Source organism: Passer montanus, unplaced genomic scaffold (assembly GCF_014805655.1).
Source record: "Passer montanus isolate IOZ18808 unplaced genomic scaffold, ASM1480565v1 scaffold163, whole genome shotgun sequence".
Taxonomy (NCBI): domain Eukaryota; kingdom Metazoa; phylum Chordata; class Aves; order Passeriformes; family Passeridae; genus Passer; species Passer montanus.
This window is the reverse complement of record NW_024363494.1, coordinates 295,869-308,747: the sequence shown is the minus strand read 5'-3', so window position 1 is coordinate 308,747 and position 12,879 is coordinate 295,869. Positions and strand designations below refer to the sequence as shown.

Genomic DNA, 12,879 nt, shown 5'->3' with positions numbered 1-12,879 from the left:
CAGATTTATTGCCTTCACCTAGAGGACAGTGGAAAATGGCCTCAAAGGAAACAAAATCCTTTGAGAACTGGCAGGCTCTCTAGAATGGTTTTGTTAAATCCCAAGAAGCCTGAAGAGATCCCAGGCTAATCAATTTTATTTAAAGACTATGAGACTGAAACACAAATGGACATCAGAGAAAAGGGAGCATTTTCAACAGACTCTAATCAGTCTGGGCTTATCACAAGCATTCCTAGATGGAAATCTCAAACAGTGACAAAGCTGGGTAGTCCCAGAAGTGGACAAAAATCAAATCACTTTGGTTGTATTACAGTGGGGATGGCAGGGAGGAATGGACAAGAGGGGTCTAATCCAGCATGTCATCTATTAGTGCACATCTGGATTTTGCAAGTAGAGATATTTTTGTTGTTGTTTGTTTTGAGGGTTTTTAAAATGAATTTTTATAATAAAATATAATGCAATATAATTTTTATGTATTTACCTCAAGGCAGAATACTTATCTCAAAAACTACCCTTTGTTTCTACTTCTAAATAACCCAGCTAAGATTATCCCTGCAAATAAGCAACTTAGATGTGGAGCTGAGAGCTTGAGTGACTGGCACCTTGATGAGGCCAATGCATCCCACCCCAAAAGAAACATTTAAGATTTATGAGGGGATCAGAATCACAGAATTATTTGGCTTGGAAGGGAGAGGTGAGGGATTGAACTTTTTGCTGTATCTCTGGCATCTGGGTTTATAACAAAATTCCGTAATAATTGTGTAATTGCAAAACTCTGTAATAAGTGTGATGCCTAATGGTCCTTGGGCTAGCTGCAGCACACAGGGAAAGGGCTGAGCCATGGGGATTTATTCCAACCACAGCTCTGCACTCCCATGGCAGGACAGGCCTGTGCTGTGTGACCCTTGAAAAATTCCAGTCCTGGAATGGTTTGGGTTGAAATGGATCTTAAAGTTCACATTGTTCCACCCCCTGCCATGGGCAGGGACACCTGCCACTATCCCAGGCTGCTCCAAGCCCCATCCAGCCTGGCCTTGGACACTGCCAGGGATGGGGCAGCCACAGCTTCCCTGGGCACCCTGTGCCAGGGCCTCAGCACCCTCACAGGGAAGAATTTCTTCCTAATATCCAATCTAAATCCCTTATCTTTTAGTTTAAAACCATTCTCTCTTGTCCTATCACTGTTTGCCTGTGTAAGATGGGGAATCTTTTAATTTTCCAGGAGTTTGCATACACAGCAAACAGGCTGGAAGAATGATGGACAGCAAGAGTCCTTCATGTGAACAGTGCAGAATTTATGGCCAGGTATTGCTGGAATGGGAACAGGCCTGCTCCCAATCCTGGACATCACATGGGGAGTGGCACTCCCATAAATCACACATGGATGCTTAATGGGACCAGGGGGGAATGTTTTGTTAGCTCTTCAAAGTAGTGCTGGTAATTTTGATTCCTTAGATTTCCAGCCCCTTTTGGCAATGATCTGAAAAACCCCTCATACACGCAATTAAGGGAACATCCAAAAAAACTGTCAGACACACTTGTCCCCAGACGCTCCCTCATATTTATAAAACCTCATTAAAGAAGAGAGGTGCTTACTCCTGCAGCCAAGCCAGCCCCTGTGCCAGTGCTGGCAAGTGTCTGTGTGAATATTCCAACGCTGCTCTATCGGGATTCATCTCTTCCTTATGAGTGAAATCATTTTTATGTCACACATAAAAAGAAGGAAAAAGATTGTTTTGTTTCCTGGAGATACAGAAAACTGTAAATCACCTGTAATTAATTCTGTGCAGCAGTGAGTATTTCTGTGTTGTTTCTGTGCTATTTCACCTGAATGAACTCCCCATTTCACGAACAAGTTATGTCCCTTTTATTTCTGCTGAATTAACTATTTCTTATGTAGTTTAAGCCCTGACTTTGCTCCCTCTCAAGCTTCTGGGAGAACATGAGACCACAGAGAAGCCTGGCCAGATGAAATATTTTATCAATCTATTTATCTCTGCATCTCTTACAAATGAGAATGTGGTACAATATTCCCACCATCTGAAAATCAATCCCAAAGCCTCCCAAAAAGGAGGCATTTGGATTCAACTTTGCTTTCCCTCCCTCTGGGGCTGGTATGTAAATCCTTACTGTAAATACTGAGCTACATTCCATGGAGCAGTGTGGGGTAAATGGGAAGATCCTTTAATGCCACATTTAGACTTCTTTGAACTGCGGAAATGAGATGGGGGAAAGTTCAGAGAGATGCTAGAAGTACTAATGGCATTATGGAAGTCTGTAGGGTAAAATGTATAGAAAACTGGGGGGTTTTTAATGGGATGCCTACTTGTCACTTTTTAATGACAGAATCATAGAATGGTTTGGGTTGGAAAGCTCCTTGAAGCTGATTCCAACCCCCTGCCATGGGCAGGGACACCTTCCACTAGACCAGGTTGCTCCAAGCCCCATCCAAAAGCTGAAAAAAAAAACCCCAAAATGCATCTCCCTGCTGATTATGAGCAATTTAATTCTTTTCTGGCAGCATTGCTCCCTTAAAAAGTAAATTTCAGCTTCTGTTACTAATCTAGACCCTTTTAGTAGTATTATTAATACTAAGTAATTTATGTTGAAAGGAATTTTAGGAATCTATACCACACTCCCCTTGCTCAGAGAACCTTAAAAGCCCTGTTGTGCTGCCTGGGGCTGTGTCCAAGCTGGACGCCACAGGGAAGGTAATTTCAACTTCCAGCTCTTCAGTCTGAGGTGGCAACTTGCAAAAACTAACATTTTGCTTTAATCACTGTGAAGTTTAATACCTACACTTTGCCTTTTGCATTAGGAATTTGTGGGTAAAATTTAGATTTTGAGTGCGGCAATGCTTGGAATTTGACCTTCAAAACAGACCAAAAAAAAAAACCCAAACCCATAATCTTTAAAATGTGGATGAAATTGTGATTAAGTTACACCTTCTTTATTCCAGGGAAACCTCTGCCTCATTCCCACAACAAGAGATAAGATGCAGAGAATCAACCTCTCAGCAGTATCTGAATTTGTTTTTGTGGGCCTCTCTGATGCTCCAGAAATCCGTTTGCTTCTCTTTGTGCTGTTTCTGCTCATCTATTTGGCCACCATGGCAGGCAACATCACTCTCCTCGCTGCCATCAGCACTGACTCCCACCTGCACAGCCCCATGTACTTCTTCCTCGGCAACTTATCCCTGCTGGATCTCTTATGTACCACCATCACCGTGCCCAGGATGCTGGGGACCTTGCTGCTGGAGCACAAAGAGATTTCTTTCTCTGGCTGCCTGTTCCAGCACTTTTCCCTCATTGCTGTGGTGGGCACAGAGATTTTCCTCCTGGCTGTGATGGCCTACGACCGCTACGTGGCTGTGTGCCACCCCCTGAGGTACCTGAGCATCGTGAGCACGAAGCTGTGTGCCCAGCTGGCCCTGGGCACCTGGGCAATAGGGCTTCTGAACTCCCTGCTGCACACCTCTCTGGTTTTCACACTCTCTTTCTGTGGTCCTAACAAAATCCAGCAGTATTACTGTGACATTCCTCCCGTGCTGGCCCTCTCCTGCTCGTCCACCCACAGCAGGGAGTTGGTGATCCTGGTGGTGGCCGGGGTGCTGGGGAGCAGTGCCTGCGTGGTCACCGTGGTCTCTTACCTCTGTATCCTCCTGGAAATCCTGGCCAGGAAGTCCCCTGGGATCTGGCACAAGGCTTTCTCCACCTGTGGTTCTCACCTGGCCGTAGTTTGCCTTTTTTACGGGACCACCATCTGCACCTACGTCCGCCCTTCCTTCACCTATTCCCCACACTGGGATAGGGTCGTGTCCATGCTCTATGGAATGCTCACCCCGCTCCTAAATCCCATCATCTACAGCCTCAGGAACAAAGAGGTAAAGTGTGCCCTAAAAAGAGTGATCAGCCAGGTGAGAAGGGCTTCAACAAGACAAGAAAACCTCGCTGAGTCTCCACCGTCAGCTGGGTAGAAATCACAGTTTGTGACTGATCCTCTCTAACTTTCAGACATCTAAAAATTAAATGCTGGAATCCACATTCATTTTCTGGGCTGAAAACTCCTCTGGACTGAAAACTCCTTCTTTTGGCTCCCTCTGCAGTTAGAAGGGAGAGCTGTGCACTTCCAGAATTGCATGGCACAGCTTCAGGCCATTTTCACATGAGAAGAGTCCAGCTGGGAATGCTGTTCTCCACTGAGCACTGAGGAAGCTGAGGTGAGAGCAGGCAGGTGTTGGATGCATATTTTAGGGCAGGAATTCTGGGAACTGATACTCAGGCACACATAGATGCACTGTATGAAGGCAGTTTATATCCCTTTCAAAATTAAACTCCAAATATATTAAATTCTGTTTTATGGATCAGCTCTCCCCTCTCTCTCTCTCTCTCTCTCTCTCCTTGTTGCGTGTCTGTTGTTTGCTGGAATCACCAGAGTTCCACCTCTGGAGCCATGTTTGCCACTACATTTTTCCTTTTTCCCATTTTTTCTCCTTGCTGCATCAAATCCTAATGGAGAGAGAAGTGATGCTGCTTCCTGCAGCTCATCCCCCTCTTCACTACCTCTGTTCTTTGTGGAGAAGTAATAAATAATCCGTAAAAATGCTGAGATTATTCTCACTCGATTGACCCCCAAAGTTTATGATTAAATAGGTTTAATAAAATCTCTTTTATTTAGCTACATATGGCTCTGAATTTTTAAATACTTTCACTCTGTGATGAGACTTTGTATTAATTGTAGCCTTAAAGTGTCTGAAATGCAAAAGAAATTGTCAGTGTGAATGAGATTACGACTGTGAGCAGGATATTTATGAAGGAAAAAAAATCCTTGTTGCAGCTCTTCCAGGGCTCTGAATGGCAGCACAACCAGGGCACGGGAGTTGGATTTGTTTTTATGCACAACTTTACTCCTGACTAGAACCCCTGGAACATGGAATCTGTTCCAGGCTGTTGATGGCCCCCTTGGGATTTCCCAGGCACTTCCACAAGGTTCTGAGGGACTTCTGCCAACCACAGGTTGCTGGCCAGGGGCAGCTGCTGGTGCAGCTGGTGAAGGATAATGATGAAGGATCAATTATCCTTCAAATTCCTGCCATAACTTCTGCCAACCAAGTGGAGGACTAGAGAGGTGTTGGCCAAGCCATGAATTCTCCAAGATGTGGAGAAGTTGAGACAAACTGAATTGCTTTAGAAGTTTTCATTTTCTTTAAAAAGGAGGAAAGTTTCCTTCTCCTCAGCGCCCGTGAAATTATGCCTGGGGACTTGTTAGAAGGATGAGGGAGGTCCACCAGGAGCTTCCTAAGAAGGTTTTGAGATCATTAGAGTCTTCTTCAGGATGCCCAAAAGGGCTTATTAAGATGAAGGGCCTTGGGTGGCTGCTCCCTGCAGGACTGGAGAATGCTCCTCTTTCCAGAGGTGATGGAATCCAAATGCAGCTGTGTGGAGAGATGCCTAAGGATGGACATCAGCCTGTGTGCAATTCCAAACCCTGGACGCCTTTTAAAAGAGGCATCTGAATTCCAAAGTACGAAACTAGAGCCTGATTTTCAATGTGTGTCCAGATGGGAGATTTTGATGCCTCTCCTGGCTTGTGAAGGTGGAAAGGTTGGATTATCAAGTCTGATTCTGCTGCAGTTCCCTCCCTCTCCACCCACCCCAGCCATGTGCTCCCAAAAAGATCCACTGTAAGGAGCTGCTTGCTGCCAGTGGACCAAAGAAGGCTCACAGCAAAAGCTGGGATCGAGTCTTTGGGTAATATGGCAAGGAATGTGTTCCTTCTTTTCTCCTTCTTCCCCAGAGGAGCTGTGGCTGCCTCATCCCTGGAAGTGTTCCAGGCCAGGCTGGATGGGCCTTGGAGCAACCTGGTCTGATGGGAAGTGTCCATTAGAGGTTCACTCTTTGCCATCAGCTGTATCACCCCTTCACGAATCAAGGAGCTAATCCCTAAATATTCCTCAAAACCGAGACATCCTCTTTCATTTTCCTCATGCCCAGTAACCTCTGAGACTGGAAGGAGACAGCTGTGATTTTCTTTGGCACCACTGGAAGAATTTAGCAGGTTAGGATCATAACACACTCACCCAGTTTCTGCTCCTCTTTTCCCCAAGTGTCTATTTTTGGCTGCTCTTGGAAATCAATACCCCTGGACTGACTCATCAGCACAGAGATCCTCTTACATTCCTAGAAGTGGAGCTGCCCTGCTGGAACAGGGGTGGGAGTACACAGAGCACCAAGTAAATCGAGGAAAAATACTCTGTCAATGAAATTCCCACATGAGTGATCTTCTGTGCATTCACACTTTGTTTTTGCCACTGAAAATCAGATTTCACCTATTATTTGCTAATCTCATATAACTAGTGAGAGATCATTTTCATTTATCTATTCCTAAAGATAAAGAATGCCTGAAATTCTTGATGTGCCTTCAAAAAAAAAAAAAAATACAAACCAAACCCTACAACAAAACAAAACTTTCTTTTTCCTTAAGCAAAGTCCAACTATTCAACTATATTATTTATGTGTGGATTTTATGAGTTGCAACGAAACTAGAGCAGATTTTCCTCTCTAATTTTTTTTTTGTATGGTGCTGGCAGATATGAAAATATGCATCATAAAAGAGGATGTGAATGATTTATTTTTCTCCTCTAAAAATAGCATCCACTTGTGAAATTCAGGTTGGGCTGCAGTTCTGGCTTTACAATTCCCAAGACTTTAGGAATCAAAAAAAAAAATTCTATTTGGTGTGTCAGTGCTATTTTCACCTATTTTTAGATTCTTATACAAAAAATGAATTCATAGAATCAAGGCTCCTTGTGAAGAGAGACTTTGTCCTCTCTGTGGCCACCCTTTAAACACTTGGCTTTAAATGGCTTTAAGATGAAGGAGGGAAGGGTTAGATTGGATATTGGGGAGAAATTTATCCCTTTGGGGGTGGTAAAAATCTGGTTGCTTATTAATCCAATTTTAGATAGCTTTGTCTTACCTCACTCAAGGGTAACCACCTAAAATTTTGGAATTTATACTGCTCACCCAGGCTTCCTTTTACTGTCCTGCCTAGAATTTATCCTGGCATCAGCAGAAATGTGTATTAACTTTTGCAAAGTTAGGGTTAAATTCTGTGCTTTTTCTTGTAAAGTTAAAATAATACCCAGAATTCCTTTCTTAGCAGACTGAATCCAATTCAAATTCAAGTTTCAGGTAAAAAGGAAGTGTGAGGGGAATTGCTTGGAAAATCAAAAGATATTTGGGTTTGAATAGTTAAAAACAATGCTCATGGCTTGCTTTCCATCAATTACTTAAGAATTAATCAGCCTCAGGAAAGTAATTGCACCAAATATTTGTGAGAAATCCCAGAATCAGATGCGACATTTAATATTAAACTTGGAAAACTAAAACCTTTTGTACAGAGAAATACTTCCTTTGTTTGCCAGTTCTGCCATACCCTCTATAAAGAAAGGAATAAAATTTTTATATATTTTATCATATTTTTATGGCCTGTTCTGCTGTCACCAAACATCTTTCATGCCTGTTCCCATCCTGCTTTCTTGACGACTTCACCACTTTCATATTTTTCCATTTTTCATTTTTCCATTTTCTCTTTTTGCATGTAGACCGCAAGTCCTGGTTTCTTTTATCATATTTTTATGGCCTGCTCTGCTGTCACCAAACATCTTTCATGCCTGTTCTCATCCTGTTTTCTTGATGATTTCACCACTTTAATGTATTTTTCCATTTTCTCTTTTTGCGTGTAGACCACAAGCTGTGGTTTCCCCTCCCACAACATAATTAGGTTTTTATTTCTGCTTAATTGTGTTACAAAAGGCTTGTTGGTGGTTATGGGAATGTCCAGCCTGAAGAAGGGAAGGCTCCAGGGAAATCTTGGAGCCTTCCAGTGACAAAAAGGGCTCAGGGAGAGCTGGACAGGGACTTTGGACAAGGAGTGACAGGACAAGCAGGAATGGCTTCAAACTGACCGGGGATGGGTTTAGATGGAATACTGGGGGGAAAACTCTTCCCTGTGCGGCTGGTGAGCCCTGGAGTGGATTTCCCAGAGAAGCTGTGGCTGCTCCCTCCCTGGCAGTGTCCAAGGCCAGGCTGGATGGGGCTTGGAGCAGCCTGGGATAGTGGAAAGTGTCTCTGCCCATGGAATGTGATGGTTTTTAAGGTCCCTCCCAACCCAAAGACTCTGTGATAATCAGGACTTTTATAAACACTGGACATGGTGATTTCTCAGAGGAACCAAATGCTGTGGGTATGCCTGCTCCTTATAAAACCTAGGATGCAATTTGACTCTTCTGTTGCAACATTTCATGTTTGGCACAGTTCCACCGGGATTATCTCAGTGTGTGCTCCTGTTTACACAGCCCCGGGCACAGCCCTCACTCACTCCCCCGCCTGACGGGGAATGTAAGGGAACAGCTCCCCCGCGGCCATGACACCCGCCCGCGCCTCCCGATGACGTCATCCCCACGCGACACCGACGCCGGATCCCCACCCGGTGCTGCACCCCGGCAGCGCTGCGGGACGGCGACAACCACCCTGCAGTGTCCGTGAGGAGACAACAGGGGTGGAGCCGCCCCGCCGAACCGGGCAGAAGCCGCTGGCAGGCACCGCTCCGCAGTCGCGCCGCTGAGACTACAACTCCCGGCGTGCCCCGGGGCAGCGGCGCATGGAGCGCGCTGATTGGCCCGCGGGGGTGCGGGGGGGCAGCGCAGCGCGGGCGCCCCCATGTGGCGGCTCGGCCGGGCCGGGACCCCCCCGGGATAGCCCGGGACAAACCAGGACAAACCGGGATAACCCGGGACAAACCGGAACAGCTCGGCTGCCTCCCGCTCCCGTGCCACGGGCCTCGCCCGGGCTGCCTGAAGGGACCCCGTGCTGAGTGTGGTGGCTGGCAACGGGGCCAGGTGCTGCGATCCTTCCCTTCCCTTCCCTTCCCTTCCCTTCCCTTCCCTTCTCCCCATCAGGAACCTCCTCATGGACCACCAGCTCTGAGCTCGATCCGTCCCTTCCCTTCCCTTCCCTTCCCTTCCCTTCCCTTCCCTTCCGACAGATGGTTCCAGATGCCTTTCCTTTCTCCCTCCACCCCTTTTCCAGCTCTCTGCCTGTCCCCTGACACCCTGGGCACAGGATTTTCCCTCGTATCCCTATTCCTCTTGGTCGCTTCCCTCCCCTCTCGCTTTCCTTTCCCTTCCCTTCCCAGATGACGGTGAGCGGGAGGAGCTCTGGGACACAGCAGGGAGATTCCTCCCTTCCCAGGCAGCCTCTGGCAGGCAGGTGAGGTGGAAGTGTCACTTGGAAGGGTGCTGGGAGCTTCTTCAGCGACCAACTTCCAATAGTGTCCTGTTTGTTGACTGTAATCTTAGTGCTGGAACACGATGGGAATGTTAACAAAATTCCCGTAATCTTCATGGAGAGAGCTGTAAAGGACAGCATCCCTCAAAGTGCAACAGAACTGAAATTGCAGCTGATTAACCTTTGATTTATTTCCTGGTTTATGGTATAACACAAGTTTTTTCAGGTGAAATAAAGATGCTTTTTTAATCATGACGTTCCTAGTTTGTTTCTTGTAGATACCAGGCAAAGCACGTTGTCTGAAAATGGAATGTTACATCATTCCCAAGGAGGAGGATGAATAAAAGTCATGTGATGGTTGGGAAGAGATCCCACCCACTTCCCAATTCCTCACCCTCGAGGTTTGGCTGCTTTTGGAGGTGCTGTTGCTCAATCCTCATCCTCCCACCTGACAGGAAAGCAGGAACTGCCTGAAACAGAGAGATCTGTCTGGTTTTGTGGAGGGTGATGTGGGGAATGGGGTAGAACTGTTTTCTCTCAATTACTTCTGGAAAAAGCCACTTCTGAAGGACCTGGAAGAAGACGAAGAGAAAGTTTCCAGCTGATGTAAAGTAATGGTGGTATCACTTTCTCTTCCTATTCCTCAGCCTCTCTGCACTGGTGCTTCTCATGCTGGATGTGGCTGTGAAAACACAGATTCTGGTAAAAACACAGATTCTCAGTCCCCTTCCTCCTTCTTTTCCAGTCTCTGGAATTCCCAGCTCTGTTCCCATCCTTGTCACTGTAGGCCTGTGAAGTGGCTGTGTGAGAGTTTAGGTTAAAATAACGGAATAATTATTATGGAATAATAAATATTAATATATAATATTATATATATTATATATTATATCATTATGAATAAATATTTCCTGAAATAAATTCAGGAAATGCTCCTTTCTCTGGATTGAGCTGCTTTCCTGGCCTCTGGAATCTAGCAAGAAGGGATTGAACCTTTCCCACCTGAGGAATTTTGTGGTGACAACATTTTTCACCACAGCAAGGCTGGTGATTCGAAGGAGAAGGGTTTCCAGCAGAAAACTCTGGAAGTGGATGTTTTCTGACAACCTCCCTATTCCTCTTGAAATGCTTCTAGATATGTGGAGGGCAGTAGGGCCTGGTGACTCCAGAGCAGATCAGAGTAAACACAGGCAGGGAATAAAGTGGGAATTGCCTTTTCCAGGCAGAGTCCACTGGTAGTTAAACCTGCCTGAGGCAGGGATACAGGCAGGAATTCCAAGAAAAGCCTGGTAGCTTTTTTTGTGTGGTCATGCTGAGCCTGCTGGTCTTCATTGAACAAAGTTCCCTGGATGAAGTAACAATGCTGCAATTCTGGCTTCTTTTTTCTTCTTACTCAGAGACTGTTTTCCGTGGTGACCTCAGAAATATCCTCGTGGTTTTGCATCCCTCTGCTCCCTCCCAGTCTGTTGTTTCAGCTGGTGTCAGCCCATTGCTCAACCTGAACCTCCTGACTGGAGAAATGCTTTGTCAGAGAACTCTTCCTTCTGGGCCTGAGTGAACATCCTCCCTGCCCCTCGGGGTCTTGGCATCTTGGGGAAATTCTCTGTGATCACCCTTTGCCCTCGAGTCACTGAGCTCCTCCCTGTGTCTCTAACTCTGGAGCTTTCAGACCCACCCAGTGCCCAAAAGAAACTGGTCAAAAATGCTGTTTTCTGCTAAGTTCACGGCCTGCAGAGACTCTCTAAGGGGTCAGCAGGGTGGCTGGAGACAGGGAAAAGAGACAAACGAGGTGTGGGGGTGTTTCTGTGAGGAATGTAACATACAAACACCCCCACACAAAACACTTTTTGGCCGTGGGAGTGTTTCATCTTCTTTCCTCTGAGCCTGCTGTGGGTTGTGTCCCTGCTCAGAGGCTTTTAGAAGGAGCCAAGAGCACCAAACAGAAGGCAAGGAAGGGCCTGGCCTGTGCTAAGTACGTGTGGAGCGGAAATCTTTTTTGTTTGTTTTTACTTGTCAGACTGGAAAGTTCCCGATTTGAAGTTTCAGTCTTGGTCATTGCTGCCTATTTAGACACGTTTGTGGCCATGCATGACTGAGCAAGCAAGTGGGTGGAAGATTCCTCAGGCCAGGCAGAGCACTCTGGCTGCTGGCTGAGGGGACTCTGAGGGCTTTGCCTCCACAGCTTTTATGGCAGCATCTTCCCAGGACGCTGACCACAAAGGCCAGGGTTTCTGCCCAGGTTCAGGGTTCTGCCCAACCCAGCTGAAACAGCCCCGTGGGATTGCTGAGGGGCTCCTGGGGCTGTCCTGACCCCTTATCTCCCTGTCCCACCGAGTGGGTGGCCTCTCTGTCCCTGCTTTATGGCCTGCTGGAACGCTGATATCTGTGGGCATGGCCCAACATCTGCTGAGCTGAGCACGACAACATCAACACAGTCCTGAAGGCCAACCCGACTTCAAGTGTCACGGCCATTTCTTACCACAACAGAGATGGTTTCCCCTGGTTTATTTCCCTCTCTCTGTGCAATTTCCTTGCTTTTTCCCCCCCAGTTTGTTCAGTGTGTGGGGACAGCACCACTGGATCTCTTCCCCACCTTGAGGAAGGAGCTGTGTCCAGGACAGCTCTCCATGCTTCAGCACTGCCTCGCTGCCCCACAGGCAGCACAACTTTTTTAGGCCCAGCTTGAGCCCCTTGAGCTGCTTTTCAGTATTTTTGCTTTGATGCCAAGGGCCTGAACGTGGCTTAGGAGGAAGTTGGACCCAGCAGGAAAGGTGGATGTGGAACCTGTGGAGTTGTGGCTGCGCCTCTGCATGAACCACAGGAGTGTTTTCAGTGTCCCCTCCCAGCACAGCACAGCAGGAACCAGCTTTGCCCAGAGAAAACTCTCCCTGTGCCTCCCCTCTGCTGAGAACATCCCTCTACATCAACTGAATCCCTTCACTTCTGCTGAATGAGCCATGGAACGAGTTCCTGGAGAGACCTGCCCAGCAGTTCGGGGGTGCCCCCCACCCATCCTGCCCAACAGAGATCAGCCATGGGCCACTGCTTGTTTTTGTGCTGTTTTATCAGGCTGCTGCATGTCCTTTAACTGCCAGCTCCTTGTAAAAGCTTGTTTCTTCTCCTCATGCTTGAAAGCATTTGCTGCTCATCCCTTTTTGGGTGGCTGAGTATAAAAAGCAGCCTCCTCTGAGAGATTTAGTGTCTGCTCAAACTCAGTGCTGTACTAAATCCAAGGAACACCTTTGTGCATCCTCACAAAATTACCTGATGGTCTCAGGGGGGAGAAACCTGTTTGTCTCTTTGATTCCGAAGTAAAACTTCTTTTAAAAAAAAGAACATTTCACCCATGTGTCTAGAATCAAAGCTGCCTGGTGATCCATGAGGGCTTCAACACTCACCAGTGTTTCCCAGGGGAATTCATGCTCAGAAGGAGGGGATTTTTTTTGTGGGGTATTGGGAAATTTCCCTGTAATTGTTGACTTTAAATGGGTGGTCTATTTGCAATTTTTGTACAGTATTTAAAGAAAAAGTTCAATATAACACAAAGAGGGACAGGAATGATCCCCACCCCCTTGTTTTTAACACTGTGAAT

At 46.5% G+C, this 12,879-nt stretch overlaps 1 protein-coding gene and 1 long non-coding RNA gene across 2 annotated transcripts; both read left to right on the top strand.

The window, feature by feature from the left end:
* The first annotated feature begins 2,995 nt into the window (after nt 1-2,995).
* Nucleotides 2,996-3,976, top strand: LOC120499569 (olfactory receptor 5V1-like). Its single transcript, XM_039703424.1, has one exon. The coding sequence runs from the start codon at nt 2,996-2,998 to the stop codon at nt 3,974-3,976; it is 981 nt and encodes a 326-aa protein (XP_039559358.1).
* Nucleotides 3,977-8,370: 4,394 nt separating this feature from the next.
* On the top strand, nt 8,371-9,539 carry LOC120499577. Its single transcript, XR_005626914.1, has 2 exons — nt 8,371-8,902; nt 9,199-9,539. It is a non-coding gene; the product is annotated as an uncharacterized LOC120499577 (long non-coding RNA).
* Nucleotides 9,540-12,879: the final 3,340 nt, after the last annotated feature.